Raw genomic sequence first — 21,761 nt, 5'->3', positions numbered from 1 at the left:
GGGGAACAGAGATAGTTTCAATTTCCTGAGCTCAGGCTTTGCCCTGCCTCCAACTACAACTGGCTGTGCCCCTCCCTGGAGCTGACTCAGGCTGTTTGCTGGATTGGAAGGAGCCAGTGAGGACATCACAGCCCTGGAGGCTTTGGTGAGCCATGTCCCACTAGGGCTCTGGCCCTGGCACCCACCCCTGGGCTGGTGTGGACGGTCCTGGGGCATCACATGTTCCCCGGAATCCACCAGGCTGGGCTGATCAGCTCCCAGAACTGTGCGTGTAAGGAGAGAGCGTGAGGCTTGTGCAGAATTCCTTGTGTTTGATGTGTGATGTTGACAGATAAAGTAAAAGTTGAGTATTTATATGGATCTAGTTACATGCTCCCAGTTGCACAGTTTTCCCATGTTCAATTTTCACAGCAGTGGGAAATGCTGGGGGGGGGGGGGGGCAGGCAGTACTTGGCTCAGACAGTAACTATTCAGTGACAGACACTGAGATTCAAACAGTAAAATCTTTATTATTAAACCACAAATTGTTGATGTGACTCCCAAGACAGACTAATTCAAGTCCTTGAACTCTAAGAAGTTCTCAAGCAGCCTCAGTTCTTTCTGGGCCTGTGTGTAACTTTCAGTTCCTATGAATGGAAAGATTTTTTCCTGGGTTTGTAAGTGGACAGTGAAATCGAGGTTCCCTGGCATCTAAGGATAAAGGTCTGCTCCCTCCAAGCCCAGTGACATTCGGATCACAGGCCAAATGCTTATTCCAGCTGGAATCCATGTTTCAAGGGCCTGATCCTGACGTGCGCTAAGGCTGCTCTGGCTCGTTCTAAAGGAGCCTCAGTGTCACTAGCGCTGCCGATATTAATGACTTTACGGGTCTCCCACACAGGAGCGACCAGGCCGGGTCAGAGCAAAGGCCCCTCCAGCCCAGTGTCCTGTCTGCCCAGTGGCCAATGCAGGTGCCCCAGAGGGAGGGAACAGAACAGGGATCCCCAAGTGAGAGCCCAGGACACTTCTGTCAAAGCCCTGTGGGATGAAGTGGGAGGTTCGGAGGGAGTGTGGCGGGCTCACAGGGAGGGCTGTGGGGGGCCCCATAGGGAGGATTGTAAGGGGCTCGCAGGGGGGGCTGTGAGAGCTTGCAAGGGAGCTGTGGGGTGGGGCTCGCAGAGGGGGTGTCACGATCGCAGGGGAGGTTGTGGGGGGCTCGCAGGGGGGTGTCACTGTCGCAGGGGAGGGTCACGATCGCAGGGGAGGTTGTGGGGGGCTCGCAGGGGGTGTCACGATCGCAGGGGAGGGTCACGATCGCAGGGGAGGTTGTGGGGGGCTCGCAAGGGGGTGTCACGGTCGCAGGGAGTCGCGGGGGGGGGGGTCCCATGAGCTGCCTGCCCCGGCCCAGGGCCCGGTCCCCCAGCACGTGCCGCGTGTCTCGGCCCGAGCGGCGGGTCGGTGTCTCGCGCCAGGAGGCGGGGCCCGGTGACGTCGCTGTGGCTCCGCGCTCTGATTGGTTCGTGGAGCCCCGGACCCGGCCCCCTTGCGAATCCCTCGCCCGCCCTCAGTGTCTCTGGCGCGGCCCGTCACTCCCGGCGCCACAGCTGGGTCAGGGGAATCCCCGTCACCCGGGCGCGAGAGCAAGGGGCGGGGCAATCAACGTCATTGATGACGCCATATGGGGGCGGGGAAATCTCACGTCACTCGGGCCTGACAGCCGGGGGTTCGCTTGTCACTCGGGCTTCAGAGCAAGGGGCGGAGCGAGCAACGTCACTGAGGGGAGCCCCTCGGTCTGAGCTAAGCCCTGGCGCTGGACTCTCATCGGAGTCATTGACCCGCTGCGCATGCGCGGTCTGATCGCGCCCGCCCCATTCCCTGCGTTCCCGGCCGTGCTCAGGGTCCGCGCCGCGGGCCCTGAGGCGGGAGCCGTTGGGAGGGGCCGTTGGCGCCGTTACTCGCTGCGGGGTTGGCCCAGCGCGGGGGAGGCCGCTGTGACCCCCCCCCCCCGTCCTACGCTGCGGGTGGGTCCGGCGCTGGGGGGGGGGGCTCTGCGGTCGCGTCACAAACACCCAGCGCGTGTCGCCCCCCCCCCCCCCGGGCTCTGCCGCCTCCTGATGCTCCCGCCGGGCGGGGGGCTGCGGAGAGGGGGGGCCCTGGCATGAGGAGCGCGGGGGCGGGGCTGGCTGGGCAGGGGGCTGAGAGGCCGGGGGGGGGGGGCCGGGGGGGGAAGCGAAGCTTTTGGGGCTTTTTTGGTTTCTAATTTTGATTTTTTGTATCCTCAGTGCTGGTGCCTCAGACCCCCCCCCCGGACCTGCCCCCCCATTGCCGAGCTCAGGGAAGCGGCTGCCCAGCCCAGAGGCAGCCATGGCTGCAGAGAGCCCCCTGGAAAGTGTCCGGGAGGAAGCGCCGCGTCCCGTCTGTCTGGAGGATTTCACAGCCCCTGTCACTCTGGAGTGTGGGCACAATTCCTGCCAGGCCCCCCTCAGCCCTCAGGGCAGAGACACTGAGCAGCAGGGACCCCTCCGGCCCAACCGGCAGCTGGCAAACGTGGTGGAACTAGCCAAGCCGCTGAGTTTCCAGGCAGCACAGAGAGCAAGATGGGACGGGGTGTGCGGGGAGCACCAGGAGGCTCTGATGCTGTTCTGTGAAGAGAATCAAACTCCCATCTGTGTGGTGTGTGACAGATCCTGGGATCTAACGATGGTGCCTGTACAGGAAGCTGCTCAGGAGTACAAGGTACAGAGTTGCTGTCCAGTGTGATGGGAAATAACATTGGGTTTTAATTACAGGTTAATTTCACTGACTGTTACCGGGCCCAGGTGTGGCACAGCTCTGTGAAGCCTTCGTGGTACAAGTGATGCTGTAAAAAGTAAATGCTCAGGCTTTGTTGCAACTTACATCAAGTCTTTACAGATACCTGATGTGGGAAATGTTTCTCTGAGGCTCTGAATTCTGAAACCCAGCCCTCACTGGTGGTGAGAGGGGTGTTTGCACAAGGGAAGGTGTTAACAATCAGAGGGGTTTAGATCACAGGAGCTACAGGCCACTCGGTCAGTGAGCTGCCTTGGGACTGGAGAAGAGGAGGTTACACGCTGTTACTGATTGGAGGAACAGGACTAATAATCTGGCATTTGCCTTATAGACCCGCAGTGGCATCTGGGCCTTGCACAACACCCAGCAAGGGAAAGTCCCTGCCCTAACTGGTAGGGACCCAGCTCCCTGCCCCTCAGCATCACTGAACAGTGATGAAGTGTGGCTGTTAGGAGAGAAAGATGCCTTGTAAAGTCCCAGGCCCAGCAGGGAGAGGAGGTTTCCCACTAAGATGCTGAACTCCTGGGCTCCTCCATGAGGTGTTAAAGTCTGATGCAGCAGCTGGCACTAGATGAGGTTGCTGGGCTGGATGCTGTGTGGGGCCCCGAGCACCTTCACTCCACCCATAGCAGGGCTTCAGGAAGCACAGGTCTATGCCAGGCAGAACTGGGATTCAACTGGATTGTAGCAAGAGTTCAAACTGGTTAACTGATGAGCTAATGTTTCTCGGTGCCAGTTACCTGTTAAACTTCCCACTGTCCCAGCAGTGCCTGCTTGCTTCTGGCAGCTGATGTCAGTCTGCAGCTGCTGGGAGTTCCCATCAGCCAGCAGTTCTTGTGGCCACCCATGGCAGACCTCATGAGAAATCCCCGATGCCAGGAGAGCCCATTTCCACTACCAGCCCTGCCTGTCTGCAGGTTAAAAAATACTGTCATTAATAAAATTGTAATTGGCTACATGACGACACTGGCAGCAGGCTTACTGGGAAGGCTCTGGGTTCCGGGGTGCGCGGCAGGCTCCTGGCTGTCATCGTCATCCTCCTCCTCCATGCCCTGGTTAGGGCCCTCTGCTTCTGGGTTGATCACCACCTGGGGGGCATGGACTGTCTGAGCCCCCAGGATGCGGTACAGGGCATCAAAATAGGGGAAGAGGCCTGGGTCTGCCTCTGGTTGGGAGCTGCTCGCTATGGCCCTGGCATAGGCCTGCTGCAGCTCCTTAATTTTCGTGTACACGTGCTCCTGGTTGCGCCTGTGGCTTTGGTGGCCAGGCTGTCAGCCATCTCTCGGTAGATGGCTGCGTTCCTCTATTTAGTGCAGAGATCGTTGACATTGGAGGTCTCCCTCCAAACCTCTATCAGGTCTATGATCGCCACACTGGGCCAGGAAGGTGCTCGACTTCTCCATCCCCTGGCAGGCTCCTGGGAGCTGCCAGACTGGTCCTGGGGAGCAGTGGAAGGCTGGCTGGCACTGGCTGGCTGGCTCATGCTGGCACCTGGATCGGGGCAGTGCCTACGGGCTCTGGGCTGGCAGGCCTGCGGCTGGCACAGGCGCTATGGTCAAACAGACTCTGCCCCTTTAAGGGCTTCGGGCCTGGGGGAGGGGGAGAGGGAGCAGAAGAGTTTTTCTGCTTTGGCCCAGAGTGTCCACCAGGGGAAACTGGGGAGGGCTGGAGGCCCCCTATTTCAGAATAAGCATCTACACAGCGCTTACTCCGAATTAGCTAGTTTGAGTGTGGCGTTACTCCTCGTAGAATGAGGTTTACCAAACTCAAATTAAGCAACCCGCTATTTCAAATTTCATTCAAAATAGTGGTTTGCTTGTATTGTGTAGATGCTATGAAAGTTAATTCGGAATAACGGCTATTATTCTGAATTAACTTTGCTGTGTCAATATACCCTCAGTCTCATCCTGTCTCTTTTTCTATGGACAAAGCCATGTCCAGGGCTGAGTCCCTGCTGGACAGGAGCAGAGCTCCAGAAAATTGGGACTGTGCCACTTAAAGGCAGACAAATGGGCTCCTGACATCTCATGGGGTTTGTCCTCGTGCTTATTTCTGTTTCTTTAGGAAAAATTGGAAGCCCATTTGAAGACTCTGATGGAAGAGAGAGAAAAGGTGTTGAGAAGGAAAACAACAACAGAAGGGAAAAGCCAGGAGTATTTGGTAGGTGCCTGAGGCTATGGAGCAGCAGGGACTGGCAGTGGGAGGGCTGTGTTAGGAGGCAGACTCCTGCGTGACCTTGGTGAGGTTGGGCTTGTTTGTGTTTCTCCTGGATCATGGATTGCTGGGTGAGATCCATGTGTAGACAGGCCCTGAGCATCCATGTCAGCATGAGTTCGTGTCCAACCTTTGTGGCTTTCCCAAGAAAGCTGAATGTCCCCTGAAGGGCTGTCTGCTCACTTGGTGCATTAACATGTTTGCTTCTTTTTCCTCCCTGGATATCTCTGTCAGGCTGGTGCTGAGTCCTGCCTCCTGCTGCTCTGGGTCTGAATTCCCAGAGCCCATGAATGACAGAAGATGTTGCCCATGACTGAGGGACATGGGTCAAAGGAGATGCTGGGAGAGATGCCTCTGCTGAGTAACCACAAAGTAGAGTCAAATGTCACACATATTAGGTTTTTCCAAGAAATTCTTGCTGCTGCGCGCTGTTCCCCATGAAAGAGCCCTGGGTTCTGTCATGCCCCTGACCAGCCCTTTCCCTGTTTTCACACAGAAATGGACCCAAGCCGAGAGGCAGATGATTGTGGCCGAGTTTCAGCAGCTGCAGCTGTTCCTGGAGGAACAAGAGCGACTCCTCCTAGCCCAGCTGGAGAAGTTAGACGAGGCGATTGGGAGGTTCCAGACTGACACTGTCAGGAAACTCTCTGTGCAGATTTCCTGCCTCAGTGAGGGGATCGGTGAGCTGGAGGGAACGTGTCAGAAGCCAACAAGTGAATTCCTGCAGGTGAGACTGAGGGACAAACATCCCAGCTCCCCGCACAGGGAAGGGAGGCTCCTGAATCACAGGTGCTGGGGTCCAGCTGTCAGATCTCAGTGTAACACCTTGTGCGAGTGACTCTTTGGTGGGAGGGATAGCTCAGTGGTTTGAGCATTGGCCTGCTAAACCCAGGGTTGTGAGTTCAATCCTTGCAGAGGCCATTTAAGGATTAGGGGCAAAAATTTGTCAGTGGTGGTACTTGGTCCTGCTGTGAAGGCAGGGGACTGGACTTGATGACCTTTCAAGGTCCCTTCCAGTTCTAGGAGATAGGCAATCTCCATTGATTTGTGCTTTGTAGAGTTACAGGCACAGAGCTATTAGAGATGGAATAGCCCCATTCGCTCAGGGGATCCATGTTCCTGGGGCCAAGGCAGGGCCTCTCTTCCCATGTTTGCAAAATCCTTTCCCTGAGGTCCTCTGTGTGTGTCCAATAGGGCAGAGATTCTTTTCTGTGTCTTTTTTTCTAGGACGTCAGAAGCACCCTGAGCAGGTAGGTGGCTCTCACTCCCCTCACACTGAACAGTGCAAGGAAAGGGTTTGGAACAGATGTTAGCACCACTTCTCCCCACGGCTCTACAGCCAGATGTTAGATACAAATATCTCTGACTCATTTAATTCTGAGGGTCTCATCCTTGCACTTTAAACTCTGGAATTCCTCACATTCAGTCCAGAGCAGCAGCGACCAAGAGTCTGTCCCACCCGAGAGTTGTTTGGAGACCTGTGCGGAAAGAGCTGGGGAGAGGGGAGCTGGTGTCTCAGTCTAGTCCCTAGTGGACAGATTCCTACAGCCCTTCACCTGGGAACCTCCTGTCCGTTAGTGCCTGGAGGCCAAGGAGTGAGTTGAGTTGGCCATGGAGACTCAATTCCCCTTTAGTCTCCCCAGGCCAGAAGTGAAGAACAGCAGTGGAATCTTCCAGGGGAAGGTTGCATGGCCATGGGATGTGTTGTCTCTGCTCTCAGGCTGGGAGAATTGGAGAAATTCTAACTCCAGGCCAGTTACAGTTGAGACTTACTAGCCAGAACTTATCAGCAGTAAACTAAATAGAATCACATGGAATTGTTTCTGTTCAGGTGTGAGATGGGGCAATTCCAGCTGCCAGAGATTTCCCCTGAACTGGAAGAACAACTCAGCAGTTTCTCCCAGAAAACGATTGCTCTATCAGAGACTCTGAGGGAGTTCAAAGGTAACTAGAAGGGATACATTAGGGGAAAGTGGTGCAAGTATCTGAGACCATTGAATCTGGCCTCTGAAGGCAACCTTCCCCTCCCTCAATTTCCATGAGGAGAATGACGGCCCCATCACTCTTCTCTCCTTAGACACTTCTGTGAACAGACCCATCTGCTTGCAGGTAGAGCCAGGGGTCTGCAAACTCTGAACCTCCCATTCAGAGATCAAAATGGCTAAAATTACTGTGATGGCCATGTGTCCCACCACCACAGCTCCAGGTTATGATAAGAGGCAGTAAATGAATGAGAAAACAAGTGGGAGGGGGTGGGTAGGGAAGAGTAAATCTCATTTACAGCTAGTCTCTCCTAGGATGGGTGTGAGGCTGCAGGGTTATTGGCTCCATTGCTGGGAGGTGCCCGAGTGAGAGAGGAAATGAAAGTTTCAGACTTTTTCATACTAAATACCTGAGTGTGTCCCTGTCTGGTCTCTGATAAAATTGAAACGTGGAGTTTAGCGTGGAGACATTGTTATAAATAGAAGAGCCTGGAATCTCACCTCTCGTATTCCTTCCCTAACCAGACACTCTGCCCTCTGCACTGGAGAGATCAAGAAGAAAATCCCTGGGAGCTTTCAGACAAGGTGAGTTTGCAGGGGGAGATTCTTTAAATGATGAGAAAATTCCTATGAGAACATCTTCATGGGATTGTCATTGAAGTTACCAACCAAACCCAGTGACCACGGTGCACACAGCCCTAAATCTCACCCACTGATCAGTGAGGAGCCCCAGGGGTGCTGCATGGGGCCCTGTGGACACTTTGAATAACACTGGTCTATAGGTTTGTGATGCTAAAGGGGTGAAGTTAAAGCACACAATGGACGGCACCTTCAGGCTCAGATTTCACTGCTCAGACAGTTTCAATATGGGGTTGGTTTCAAACAATAAATATTCTGAAAGGCTGAGAGCTGACTGGCTTCCACAGCATCCGTTTGTTCAAGGCAAGAAACTGCTGGATCCCCAAAGGCTGTTAAGTCTTGTGCAGGCCTGGGCAAAATACAGCTAATGGGCCAAATCTGCCCCACCAAGCCATCAGATCCAGTCCATGGATACCACTCCCCATCTGCAAGTCACTTAGAAAGTGACAGCGAGCCCAGAAGGGAGGGGGGGAAGGCTTCAGGGGCTTCTTCCACCCCCAGGGCAATCTCATTGGCGGTTATCTGGCCAGAAAGAAAGCACTGTGCCCCCTCCCCTCTGGGTCATAATTATTCACACACCCACATGGCCCTGCAGCCTGTGAGAGGATCAGGCAGGCTCCCTGCCTTCCTGAGGTGCTTGGCCTCGGGCCAGGAGTCACTCAGATAAATCTCCTGTCCAGAGCTTGCCTCTGACACCCCAACTTTTCCTTTCCACTCCTAATCTCTGCTTCTTACTCCTGCCCCCCACTCTGCAGGAGGAGGACAGAGTTTGGGTATGCAGCTACATATGCAAGAGCTCTCAGTGGTCAGAAACCCGCAGCCGCTTATTTGTCCACCAAGTCACGTCTCTAAATTAAAGTTACTTTAAATATCTAATGCGTAGTTGGCCAATCCAGTGTCCTTGATCACAGCCTGCCTCCTTCACCCAAACTCCCTCCTAGACCCCGCTACCTGTCCTGCATCCCAAACCCTTACCCCAAGCTTGCTTCCTTCTCCCAACGTCCATCCCAGACCCTGCATTTCCTGCATTAATGTCATGGAAGAGTGCAGCTCTCAGCCACTTTCCGTTTGCCCCCTGCCCCCCCATCAAAATGTATTGCCCATGCCATTGACTGGATAAGGTTCAGTGAGAGTCAATAAGTGAACGCTGATGCCAGACTATTTCAGGCTAGAAAAGAGGCACAAATGTTTGATAGGGAAGAGGATTTGCTGCTGAAACAAATGAGCAAATAACTGGTGGATTCTCCCTTCTCTTGATGTCTTGAAATCACTGGGGAACTTTCTCGAAAATACACTGTGGGGAAACAGAGCTTTGTGCCTGGGTAACTAGACTAAGTGTAATGGCTTGTGCCACAGAGGGGGTCAGACTGCATGACTAGGGATATCTTCTGAATCCATGAATTTTAAGATCTCATCCTGAAAACACTCAGCACACATGTTTAATAATAAGCATCTGAATGGTGGTGTTAACTTCACTGATTCTCTCTTGTGGAAAGGGTTTATAACGTCTCTGTGAGATGAGAGAGCAAAGTTTGTGCTACAAACCCATGAATGAAGATTAAGGGTTTTAAATACAGCAGCCTAAATTTAACCTATGTCCATGGTCAGCAAATGAATACAGGCAGTCCCCGGGTTACGTACAAGATAGGGACTGTAGGTTTGTTCTTAAGTTGAATCTGTATGTAAGTCGGAACTGGCGTCCAGATTCAGCCGTTGCTGAAACTGATCAGTTTCAACAGCAGCTGAATCTGGACTCCAGTTCTGACTTACATACAGATTCAACTTAAGACTCCCAGACATCCCCAAGTCAGCTGCTGCTGAAACTGATCAGTGGCTGATTCCAGGAAGCCCCGGGCAGGGGCTTCCTGTAGTCAGCCACTGGTCAGTTTCAGCAGCGGCTGACTGGGGGACGCCTGGGGCAGAGCAGCTGGGGTACTGCTGGCTTGGTCCAGTAGCGCCCCAGCTGCTCTGCCCCAGGTGTCCTGATTCAGCCACTGCTGAAACTGATCAGCAGCGGCTGAATCAGGACTCCTGGGGCAGAGCAGCTAGGGTGCTGCTGGGTTGGTCCAGTAGCGTCAAGGAGCGGTGCTGCGGGACCAACCGGCAGCGCCCCACCTGCTCTACCACAGGCTCGGGTCTTTGCTCCACATTTCCCTGGTCTGCTTGGGGGGGAGAGGGGGGGGGCACTAGCTGCACGCCCCCCCCCCCCCAAAGCAGACCAGGGACACGGGGAGCAAAGCCGCAGCTGCTGCTGCCGCTTTGCTCCCGGTGCCTCTGGTCTGCTGGGGACCGTCTCCAGCAGACAAGGGACACTGGGAGCAGCTTTTCTCGCCCCGGAGGTCGAGGTGGCAGGACCACTGCGCTCTGGGTGGTCTTGCTGCCTGCGAGTTCCAGGGAGAAAAAGCCCTGTTTGTAAGTGCGGATCCGATGTAAGTCGGATCCGCGTAACTCGGGGATTGCCTGTATGTGGCTTGTTATCAGAAACACTGGGTGCTGAGAACTAAATCCCCATTGTTACAGACGCAGTAATGTTATAACTCAAGCCAGGTACAGACAGAAATGAATGTGTATTTGGGATCTAATTCCTGTGCACTGTTTATGGAATTTCCAGACTAAAACTTTTGCTCACATTGGCAGAGTTTAGCATGTGTGTCACCAGGGACAGAGTCTGGGGAGAATGGGGGTATGGAAAGGATTAAAGTCCCCTCTGAATTGTCTCCAATTCCCCTTTTCCCCTGCCAGGCTGCAGAACACCCATGTCTGTCTCTGCCTCAGCCCCTGGCCTGCAGAGCCAGGGACAGGAAATGGCCGTGGAGGAGCCAGTGAGCTTCGAGGAGGTGGCTGTGTATTTCTCTGAGGAGGAATGGGCTCTGCTGGACCCGGACCAGAGAGCCTTCTACGAAGATGTGATGCAGGAGAATTATGAGGCCGTGAACTGGCTGAGTAAGGATTCTTGTCCCCTTGGGTAACAAAAGCTGGGTGGGCTCTGGAGAAGCTGAGTTGGGTTTGGTTCAGGGTCATTCATTGCCTTTGCCCACAATGTCACAAGTATCTGCCCCAATAATCCTGGCTCTTGCTTGAAAGACTGTCCCCTCCATACTCCCTCCCAGGGAAAGGAAGTTCAGGGACATAACAATGGTGCTGCTTTTCCCACAGCTAAGGTCTCATTGTGCTTCCCCCTATCTTGCCCATCTTGTGCCTTGACCAGAGGTGTGAGTAGAAGGGCTCAGGCAGTTACAGCCGGTACCAGAGGTCGGGCTCTGGATCTGGGTCTGGCTGCTGTTAGTGGCTGCAAGGTCCCCCTGTGGCAGTGAACTCAGCCACTATAAAGAGGGTGCAGTTCCCAGAGTTCTTCCCTGCCTGTAGCTAGTCTCTGTGACATGCTAGTACTTGCAAGTGGGATGGTCTGCATGCTGGGGCTGAGGGAGGGTGGATGCTCTGCGAGTATTTTGTCCAAGGTAGCTCTGTAGTAGAGAAACATGAGCAGAGATCTTCTTGCATTTCAGGCACAAGCTGGGTTTCATTTCAAAAGTTCAGCTTCATTCTCTCAGGGCTCTCTTGCCTCTCTGTGCAGTGGAGATAAATCATGTCATTCATGTTGTCTGTGCGGCCCTGGAGGGGCACCAAATCAAAGGCCAGGCTCACCACAAGAGCCAGAGTAGGAAACCACACAAAGACTGCTGCTGGCAGAGTAGAACAGAGGCTGCAGAGGGGGAGCTGAGCAACAGCCACAAGCACCGGAGAAGCAGCACGGCCCAGCTCCGCCCTGGCTTGCCCCAACAGAAGCCAAGCACCACCCTGGGCAGCCGCAGGAATGGCAACTGTTGTGGGCACCGGCAGGGCCCACCCAGATACAGGCAATTGGTATCAGGAGTGTGGAGCATATGCAGGACTTGAAGCAACCAGCCAAGGATTCACTTAGATGCTCAGGCAACTTCCTGTTCCTCCTTCTAGCCCAAGTAGAACATCTGAGCCAAAGATCAGGGGAAGCCCAGCCCACCCCCCCCCCCCCCCCCCCCCCCCCCCCCAGCCAGGAGCTTTTTGGGCACAGTCTTGGGAAGCTAGAGCTTTGCTGGGTCCTTCTTCTCCAAGTCCTAGTGACCTGCCATGTGGCAGCTGCAGTCTGAACTCGTCCTGGGGACCTTGGCGTCAAACCTGCATGCCCTTACTAGAGCTCCCCTTCTGAGCAGTGCATTTCTGACCAGGCCTAGGACGGTGGGGGGATGGAACAAGCTGTGAGGAGGACTGAGTTTTCCTTAGAGAGTGCCGCAGAGCACTCAGATCCCTTGGGGAATAAGCTGGACCATTCCCTAGGTGGGGTGGGGGAGGCTGATGTACCTTTAATGCAGCAGAGTGTGGCCTGGGCTCTTGTACCAGCCAGACCCCAGCCTCTGCAAGGTGGGGAAAGGAGCCTCTCTGGGTGGGTAACTCCGATCCTGGCTCTGGAAGCAATAATGGCAGAGACCTTAATGAAGAAGATCAGCACTTGGTTCATTGCTCTCCAAACAGGATTTCCAGCCTCTCAAACTGATGTGATCTCCTGGGTGGAGCGAGAGGGGGAGTTGCGGGTCCCATATCCCCAAAGCTGCGAGGAAGGAGAGAGCATCAGCAACACCCAGACAGGTGAGCAATCAGTTAAACTGACTCAGAAACCAATTTCTGTTTCCTTATAGCAGGTGTAACTTGTATTTTCATGAAGTCTAACTGACTCGTCAGCCTGTCTTCAACTTCAGTCAGTGTGCTGGGTGGGGGAAGGCTGGGTTCTCTTTTCTGCGGAAGGGTTGTGAAGGAGGATGACGAACTCAGCTTATGATAATTTAACCATTATTTGAGTGTGTCCCTTTTTCTATTCCTCTTTCAGTTCAACACTAACCCGTCTGTATTATTTCTCTATCCCAACAGGTGATGGCATGCTGACTGAGAAGCATGAGAAGAGTCTTCTGCAGGAAGAACGGGAGGAAGTGGATCCATGTGAGATGTTATTGGGAAGATCTGAAGGGCATGTTTTCCAGCTACGTGAAGAAGGAGAGAGCTGTGAGAGTCAGCATACCCTAGAAAAGCAGCAGGGAAACCATCCGGGAGTGGAACAGGGTAACTCCAGTCACAGGAGCAGAAGGGAGAAAAGAAACACAGAAACTGTTCAACAGGAAATCCCCCATCAACTGTCACCCTGCACTTGTAGGGATTGTGAAACTCTTGTTGAACATCAAAGAGCCCACACAGGAGAAAAGCCCTTCAAGTGCTCTGACTCTGGGAAAAGCTTCAGTGAGCACTCACACTTTACGAACCATCTAAAAATACAACCCAGAGAGACACCTCATAAGTGCTCTGATTGTGGGAAAAGCTTCAGTAGCAGCTCACACCTTGTTACTCATAGGAGGAGCCACACAGGGGAGAAACCCTTCAGCTGCTCCGACTGTGGGAAAAGCTTCAGTAGCAGCTCACACCTTGTTACTCACAGGAGGAGCCACACAGGGGAGAAACCCTTCAGCTGCTCCGACTGTGGGAAAAGATTCAGTAGAAGCTCAGACCTTGTTACCCATAGGAGGACCCACACAGGAGAGAAACCTTTCAATTGCTCTGACTGCGGGAAAAACTTCAGTAGAAGCTCTGACCTTGTTAGACATAGGATGAGCCACACAGGAGAGAAGCCCTTCAGCTGCTCTGACTGTGGGAGAAGCTTCCGTAGAAGCTCACACCTTGTTATCCATAGGATGACTCACACAGGAGAGAAACCTTTCAGTTGCTCTGTCTGTAGGAAAAGCTTCAGTCAGAAGTCAAACCTTGTTACCCATAGGAGGGGCCACACAGGGGAGAAACCTTTCAATTGCTCTGACTGCGGGAAAAGCTTCAGTCGGTGCTCCTGTGTTACTAGCTATCAGACAATACATACCAGAGTTACCTTTTAACAGCTCTGAGTGCGGAAAAGGCTTCAAACACAGGTCAGACTTTGTTAAACATAAGACAACCCACAGAGGAGAGAGAACCATTCAGCTGCTCTAACTGTGGGGAAAAGCTTCAGTCAGAACTCAAATCTTGTTAGCCTTCAGAGGACCCATGGAGGGAAGAAACCTATAACCTGAGTTCCCTTAAGCTGTTTGGCCAGGTGGCAGTGGTGCAGCGTATTATACAAGCTTATAGGACTTTGGTGAGGAGAGGTACCTCTACCCACTGGTCTCAAACCTAGCCCAGACGTGCTGTGGTCAGAGGATAGTTGGCTATCCCATGGCCCCAGCCCCGGCCCCGGCCCCGGCCCCAGCCCCAGAGCTACCATGTCAGGAAGAGGTGTGTCTTCCTCCTCTTCCTTCACAGTAGCACCTCAGCTGGGGGCACTCTGGGGATTCTTCTCTCCTCAATCTAGCCTTTCCCTGACCTACATGTCAGTCCCCTCCATCTTTGAGATAACACGCCCAGCTGGAGCCCTCAACCAATACTCCCGCTAAGATTTTTCCATCCACAAGTGGAGCGAGTTTTTTCTTGAGCACAAAGAGTGACATTCTGTGCGCTTGTTCGGATGTGTGCAACTGTGACGCACAGGAGTTACTGAGAATTTTTGCACGCGCACACATCTATTTTATTTACACACACACACACACATGGCTCGACAAATACGCTTAGATTTCAGTCAGTTGCCCTGTTCACCGGCGGTCCGCGCATGCGCAATGCAGGTTTCATGCATGTGTGGTGCAGGGATGGCAAATGGTTTTCACCGGGATCGTCTAGCCCTGTGTGTGTGTGTGTGTGTGTGTGTGTGTGTGTGTGTGTGTGTGTGTGTGTGTGCACGAGCACACGCATGCAATTTAAATTATGGAAGAAAAATACTGAAACAAATGATAATTAATATGGTTCATGACCTTGCACACAAGCACCCTGAAAACTTCCCAGCTTGACACTGTCTCATTCCCAACCAGCCTTGCTCCACTGTTCCTGCATCCATTAGTTCCCCATCTGCTACACCCCCACCCTGTGCACCCTTTACCACCAACCCTGCATTGTGTCCTCTTTGCCACTAACTTCTGCAGTGTTCCCTTCATCCCAACCCCTACACTTTCCTTAGTCTAATCCAAAGTGGAGTAATTTGTAAAAAATGAATGCATTGTCCCTCACCATTGACTCTAAAGCTCATTCTGCAGTTGCAAGTTAATGACATTCAGCATATGAATTTAGGGATATCACCAGAAAATTTCATCCAACTCTTTTTCCACATTACTAACGCTTCCTTCCTTCCTCTGAGTGACGTGGGAAGCACCCATCACTCTCTGCTGTTATTTTATTACTTTGTCAATAAAGCTTTAAAACTTAAACACTTGGTGTGTTCCGTAATCGCCTCCCTTAATGATCCTGTGACCTCAGCTTGATCACCTGACGCTTGCAGGCAGATTGGTAACTGAAATCTGACTCTCTCACACATACTCTGCCCTGTGTTGGGAGCAAAGGTAAAGAGAAGTATTGGGGTGGGGGGAGGGGTCATGTTCCCTGCTCTTGCTCTGCCTCTTCCCCCAGACCTTGGCCAAAAAATTAGTAACAGAATATTTGTGCAAGTTTATGTACAGAAAAAAACTGACTTAAGCATGTTTCTGTGGTGTAGTTGTTTGCTTAACATGCAAAAGGACTCTGTTCCAAAGCCAAGCAGAAAGGGGGTGGGGGGGTGTCTGCTCTTATTGTGGTTCCCCTTGGCCCAACTTCCAGGCTGAGTAACCAAGGAACGGCAGGAGCCCTGTCCCAGGAGGGGAGGGGTCAGTGTATGTGAGGGTGTCGTCCAGACAGGCAGCCCCAGGCTGGGAGGACAGAACTGCCCAACATCTCTAGCGGTCCTGAGGCCAAGGGGATCCCAGCACAGACACAAGAGCAGCAGCCTTGGCCAATGGCCCCAGGTTTGCGGGGGCCGTCCCTGGCTCCCCGCTCAGACTGGCCGTGGGGCACGTTGGTGCTAGCAACATGCTCAAGTGGTGCCATGTTCCAGCCAGGACAACAGGAAGCGTTTCTTGTGGCATCACCTGATGCCCCCCCCCAAGTGTGGCCCTTGTACCCTCCCCCCTGCTTTTTTCCCCTGGCCCCACTGGGGCTGACAGGAAAGAGACCCAGGCTGGAGACAGGGGAAAGCAGGAGACAGGAAGAGCCCTAGGCTGGAGCCCAGCTCCCCTTTCCTCCCCTGGGCACCTTGTGCAGGGGGGCTGGTGCTGACAGCTCCAAGGGAAGGCTCAGAAGAGGGGGGCAGGGCCAGACTTAAGCATGGCTGGAGCCACAGAGACCCCTAGCCGGGCTGTTCCCCACTTTCTGGCTGCCAACCGCTAAGCAAAGGCCCCACCCACCACCACGTGGGCAGCTGCTGATGCTCTGTGGCAGGAAAACAGGGCCAGGCCCCTGTCAAGTTCCCTTACACCTCCCACTCCAGGGGGGCAGGAGATGTTGCCCCAAGAAGCTTCTTCCCCACAAATTAGAAGCAGAGAAACACCCACGGCCCCAAACTTGCTCTAAAAAGCCTCCTGTGCTCTGCAGTGGAGACAGGCCCCAGGGAAGCAGAGTGGCTTGGGTGAGGAAGTGCCTGATACCCCGGTGAGAGGCACCGGCTCCCTGGGGTGGGGCATTGGCTGCTTCCTTGCTCACCTCACACAAGGTCTGTCTTTCTTTGAGAGCAGGAAGGAAGAGGGAGGGGGCTACTGCAAAACGTGGCCCTCTGGCTGGCTCTGCCAGTGAAAACCAGGAAGGAGGCCCCTGTAGAATATGGGGATCAATTCCACTGCCTCTTGCATGCAAAGCAAATACTCTGCCCCTTGAGCTAAATCTCCTGCCATTAGATGCTCATTCTAGGCCACCCAGCTCATTCCAGAGCCCACAACATCCCTGAGCTGCTGCTGGCTCTTCTCTGAAAATCCCACTAGTGACTCTTTGCTGGGGGGTGGAAACCTCAGCTGATTTGAATTTGGTGCTAATAACGTCAGGGTGCTGTGTTCAGGCACCTTGCTGGGCCTTGCAGGCTGGTCTGTTCTCCTTTAGCTGCCTGCTCTGGGAAGGGAGGCCAGAACAAGAACCAGGCTGAGCAGCTTGCAAGGAGCAGGCAGGAGTCCTGGTGGGAGAAGGGAGCAGCAAACACAGACCCCATGCGGCCCCAACCTTGTGGGAGGGGGCTCTGGCCACCCCCTTCCTTCCTCTCTCTCAGCTCCCTCCTCCTGGGGGCTGAAAGGGATTTGGATCCTGGGTCTGCCTGCTCAGCCACCTTCCCCAGTGGCAGGAGAAGATGCTTATCTCTTGCCCCATTGACCCCAATCCACTGACCTAATGACCCAAATTCTTGCTGCCTGCAGTGCCCAGATGAGACTAGTGAGTGAGTTTCTCTGTCCTCCCCTGCTGCTTAGCTGGCTGGCAGCAGATAAGGTCACAGGAGACTATCCAAATGCAGCCCTACCAGCACATCACCCAGAGCCACAGCCCTTGTGCCCGTATCTAGGGCCAGCTCTGGGTGGGCGTTAGCCAAGGTAGCAGCAACTCTCAGGAAGGGTTGTGAGGGACCAGGGCTAATCCCATGAACATGATTTGCCATTTCCAAGCTGTGGTCAGAAAGGTACTATAATGATCAAACAAAGGACTATCTTAGAAAGAGAAGAAAAGGCCTGGACATGCACATGCCAGCTCCTGGGGTTGAACCAGAAACCGTTAGATTTTCAGTCTAACTTTATCCCAGCTCAGCTACTTTCAGCAGCCCTGTCAAGCTGTTCATTCTGCGTCTGGGAAATTTGGCAGTCGGGCTGCACAGAATGGACGTCGTCATGCCCTGCCCAGGAAGGCCAGACTGGCCTTTCGACAGCACCCCTCCCCCACAGCCCAGAGCAAAGGTTCCCTCTAAGCCAGGCCTGGGCAATATAGGTCAGTGGGCTGTATCTAGCCCATCAAGACACTGCCTGCTTGCCCCACCCCCCGCAAGCTGCTGAGAACAGGGACTGCTGGGCCGTTACTGTCCCTGTTCCTAGCACAGTCCTATTGGCTGGTTTCTGGCCACATGAAGCACCATCCCCCTTTCACTCAGGCTCTTATTCACCAACCTACATGGCCCCTGCAGCCTGTGTGGGGGCAGGGCAGGCTGCCTGAGAAATGTGCTGGGCTGCTGGCCAGGAGTAAGCCAGGTAAGTCTCCCAGCCAGAGCCTGCCTCTGGCACCCCAGCCCCTCCCTTCCCTCAACCCATTGGTACCCCACGTAAACCAAACCCTCTGCTCCCCTGAACCCAAACCCCTCCCAGATCCTGCACCCCAACCCCTTGTCCCAGGTCACAACCCAACACCCCGCAACTGTTCCTGCACCCCAGTCCTCTGCCCCAAGCGCCTGTCTGCATCCAGCCTCCATCCCAGACCCCCACCACCTCTGTTAATAGCATGGAAAAGTGCAGGCCTGGGAGCGGTTCCCCATCAAAAGTCATTGCCCACCCCTGCTCTAAGCTGTACAGCAGCCCAGCCCCACAGTTGCTTAATGAGCCCTGCCCAGCCAGGGGCTCCATACTCTGCCCACAGAGCTGCCATGTCTTCTCCAGAGCCCTTACACTGGCACTGGGGAGTCCAGGCAGTGCCCAGTGAAGCCCAGCGAGGGCAGAGGGAAGGGCTGGTACTTGAGGGTGGGGCCAGGAGCTGTTCTGAAAGGCTGCAGGTGCCGTTAGACCCTTTTGTCCTTCCCTGTCTCACCCCAGCACTGAGCAACACTCAGGGTACATCTAGACTACATGCCTCTGTCGCCAGAGGCATGTAGATTAGGCTACCAGATATAGGAAAATGAAGCGGCGATTTAAATAATCGCCGCTTCATTTAAATTTACATGGCTGCCGCACTGATCAGCTGTTTGTCGGCTCAGCGTGATAATCTGGATGCACAGGTGGCGACATCAAAGGTATTTGTCGACCACCCAGGTATATACCTCATCCCAGGAGGCATACCTGGGTGGTCAACAAATACCTTTGATGTCGACACCCGCGTGTCCAGACTATCGCTGTTTGTCAGCTCAGCGCGGCAGCCATGTAAATTTAAATGAAGCGGCGATTATTTAAATCGCCGCTTCATTTTCCTATGTCTGGTAGCCTAATCTACATGCCTCTGGTGACAGAGCCATGTAGTCTAGACCCGTGGTCCCCAACCCGGTGCCCGAGGGCGCCATGGCGCCCGCCGGGCTCTTTACATGCGCCCACGGAGCAATCTGGGCTGGCAGGTGCCAGTCCCGGGCGCATGGCCGGTCCCGGCCCCGGGGCGCCGCGCGTGCCCTTGCCGGCTCTGGCCCTGGCCTTGGCCCCGCAGCGCTTACGGGGGGGGAGGGCGCCCCGGGCGCGCGGCGCTTGCCGGGGGGCACCGGCCCCGGGCGCGTGGCTATGGGGGGGGGCCCAGCCCCGGCCACACCCCCTGGCGCCCGCCAATCTGAAAAGGTTGGGGACCACTGGTCTAGACGTACCCGCAGTGTCGGTCTGAGTATCCGTCCTGCTCTGGGATGTGTCTCTGTGGCAGGAACCTCTCGGAGTGAGGCCCCTCCCTGGCAGCACCGAGCAGTGAGAGCTGAGTGAAGGGGGAGGCAGGGCCAGGGGGAGAAGGCTCCATGACTGTGTCAGCGGGAGGCTCTGCCCTGGCCAGTGGGGAATCGTTGCCTCTCCAAGGGGCCCAGGCCTGGTGGGTCATTTCCGCAGGTTACTGAGTGGGGGCTGGAGCCAGTTCTGTGTTGTCTCCTTCAACAACCAAACTGAACCAATGGATCTTGTGCCGACCTGACACTGTGCTGGGCTAGTGCTGTGTGTGCCACAGAGCTTCCTGCAGGGCTGCCCATGCAGGAGAGAGGAGGGGCAGTTTGAGTCACCAGCTCTTCCCCTTCTGAAAATGGAAAGTGGTGTCTTAGCAGTGAGGGAGAGGTGTGAAGGAGCCTGAAGTAACCTCTTGGTTCTCAGCTGCTGTAACATGTGACAAGAGAAATGAGTAGACTGTGGCCATGTGAGTTTTCAGCCTAGCTTCCCTGACCCAGAATCAAACCCAGACCACAGCAGTGAGAGTACTGGAGCCTAGCAACTAGACCACCACGGACACATGCAATGGATGTTTTCGTTCACCTACACTAGCCTTTTGCAGGCCATTTTCTGTCCACTTCAGGATGAGGGGGGGTCCATTATCCCTTGCCCAGAGGGGACAAGAACAGCCAAACAGAACATCAAAGCAGCCAGACTGGGCCATGCCAGTTGTCCAACTAGCTCAGGATCCTTTCTCACAACAGCAGATAAGTTCATTGCCCAGAGGGAATCCTCAGGACAGACAGTTATTAAGTGATCCCTCCCATCGCCCATTCCCATCTTCTGGAATACACCAGCTAGGGACACCTTCCCTGTCCATCCTGGTTAAATGCCATTGATTGACTTTTCCTGCATTAAATTATCCAGTTCTGTTTTGGACCTTCTTTTAGATTGCACCTTCACAACATCCTCTGGCAAGGAGTTCCACTGGGTGCAAAAATGCTTCCTTTTGGTCTATTTTTAACTTGGTTACTTATCAGTTTCATTCTGTCAGCCTGGTTCTTGAGTAGGAGAAAAAATAATTTATTTGCTTTCTGCACCCGTCATCATCGCATAAACCTCTGTCCCATCGCCCCTTGCTTGTCCCTTTCCCAAGCTGAGAAGAAGTTCCATGAAGGCTGGTGTCCAGCAGTTCTCTGCCCCAGTGAGGCTGGCTTTTGGGGACAGCAAGTAGGAAATGGTGAGGGGGGGGGGGGCTACTGGAGCCACTTAGCCACCTGGCTGGCTCTGACAGTAAAAAGGAAAACAGGGATTTCTCCTAACACTAGAGAACATGAGTTTCGATCCCATTGCTTTTCACATACAAAGCGAGCACTCTAGCACCCAAGCTAATTCCCCTGCTGTCTGAAGTTTGGCCTTCTTGGAGGATCTTCGCTTCTCCACAGGGACATCTGCCTTCTAGGTCAGTTAGTCGTGGGAAAGGAGAACTCTCCAAAAAGTCCACAAAGGCAACACTCAGGAAGAAGACTCCCTGAAGCAAAGCCATGGGGGGGTTTCTGATCTGGCCCCTGCCCTGCAGCCTGTCTCACCTGGCCATTGTCATGGACTCTCTGTGAGGTCACTGCCTCCCAAACTCCATTAGCCAATACAACGAGGTGCTGCAAAAGCCCCTTGTGATGTCACTGACACAGGCAATCCTTAGGCTGACACTGGCGTGGACTTGAGTCCAGACAATTCCCAGCAGACCCCAGTGAGGGTGGAGGGAAGGGCTGGTTCTTGGGGTTGGGGCTTGTTCTGAAAGGCTGCAGGTGCCGTTAAACCGTTTTGTCCCTCCCTGTCTCCTACTAGTGCTGAGCAACACTCAGGCTATGTCTTCACTGCACTGTTCTTCTGGAAAAAGCTACGCAAATTTCAAAACCCAATTTCTGTAGCATTTTCTTCTGCTTTTTCTGGAAGAGGCTTTTCCGACATTTGGCCTGTGGACACTGGGCAAGTCACACAAGGGAGGCAGCAGGAAGAGCCAGCCCAAAACACCAGCCTCCCAGGGCAGGTGAGACCAAGCCACAAACCTCCAGCAGCTGCCTGGCCTGATTCATCTCCCCATCCCAGGCTGGCACCAAGGGGCATTCTCAGCTAACATCAACCCCCCTCTGTCATGTGGGAGTTGAGCTCATCCCAAGGAGAGGCTGGTCAGCAGCAGCTGCACTTACCTGGCACCCAGGGAAGCAGCAATAAGAGAAGATGCTGTGTTTTTGAACCAGGGACCTTTTGTGTATTAGGCAAACATGATAACCACTACACCACAGAAACACAATTTACAACTAATGGAACTTGGATGACTGTTCTGTTCCTGGCTCTTTCTAAAAGGGGGATGCACCTTGTGAACACTCCACCTCTTGTTCTCAGGGAAGCGACTAACCCGAGCTGCCAGCTCCTCATTTCCTCACCAGCCCCTTGAGATTTGTAGCTCAAAGCTGGAGCTGCTGTGGCAGGAGGTGAAGCTACAGAAGCTGACGGGGGACAATCAGCAGGTGGAGGGTTATTTTTTCTCCTCCCTGGGCTGATGTGACTAGAACTGAGGAGAAGAAAATCCTCTTCCCTTCTCCTCAGAAGATGGAAATTGCAGTTGGTTCTTTCTCTGGTTCTATTAAAGCTGGACCCCAGGACTAGA

The 21,761-nt window shown here is 54.0% G+C and overlaps 2 protein-coding genes across 3 annotated transcripts in view; both read left to right on the top strand.

Annotated features, from left to right (window-relative positions):
- Positions 1–21,761, top strand: part of LOC142820483 (butyrophilin subfamily 1 member A1-like) — a 646,031-nt gene that overhangs the window by 403,307 nt on the left and 220,963 nt on the right. The gene's annotated exons all lie outside the window — the stretch shown is intronic.
- LOC149522310 (uncharacterized) lies at positions 11–14,917 on the top strand. 2 transcript variants are annotated; one of them, XM_089770999.1, is made up of 10 exons: positions 11–145; positions 2,262–2,715; positions 4,855–4,950; positions 5,501–5,731; positions 6,232–6,254; positions 6,836–6,948; positions 7,512–7,571; positions 10,368–10,568; positions 12,135–12,248; positions 12,528–14,917. In XM_089770999.1, exons 2-10 carry the CDS (start codon positions 2,344–2,346, stop codon positions 13,532–13,534), a joined length of 2,217 nt encoding a protein of 738 aa, XP_089627125.1. In that variant the 5' UTR covers positions 11–145; positions 2,262–2,343; the 3' UTR covers positions 13,535–14,917. The 2 variants fall into 2 exon arrangements, with proteins under 2 accessions (XP_089627125.1, XP_089627124.1); XM_089770998.1 differs by lacking the exon at positions 11–145 and adding an exon at positions 1,609–2,000.

Source organism: Pelodiscus sinensis, chromosome 19 (genome assembly GCF_052426305.1).
Source record: "Pelodiscus sinensis isolate ZL-2025 chromosome 19, ASM5242630v1, whole genome shotgun sequence".
Classification (NCBI taxonomy): Eukaryota; Metazoa; Chordata; order Testudines; family Trionychidae; genus Pelodiscus; species Pelodiscus sinensis.
The sequence above is the reverse complement of the archived record's forward strand: the minus strand, read 5'-3'. Positions and strand labels throughout refer to the sequence as shown.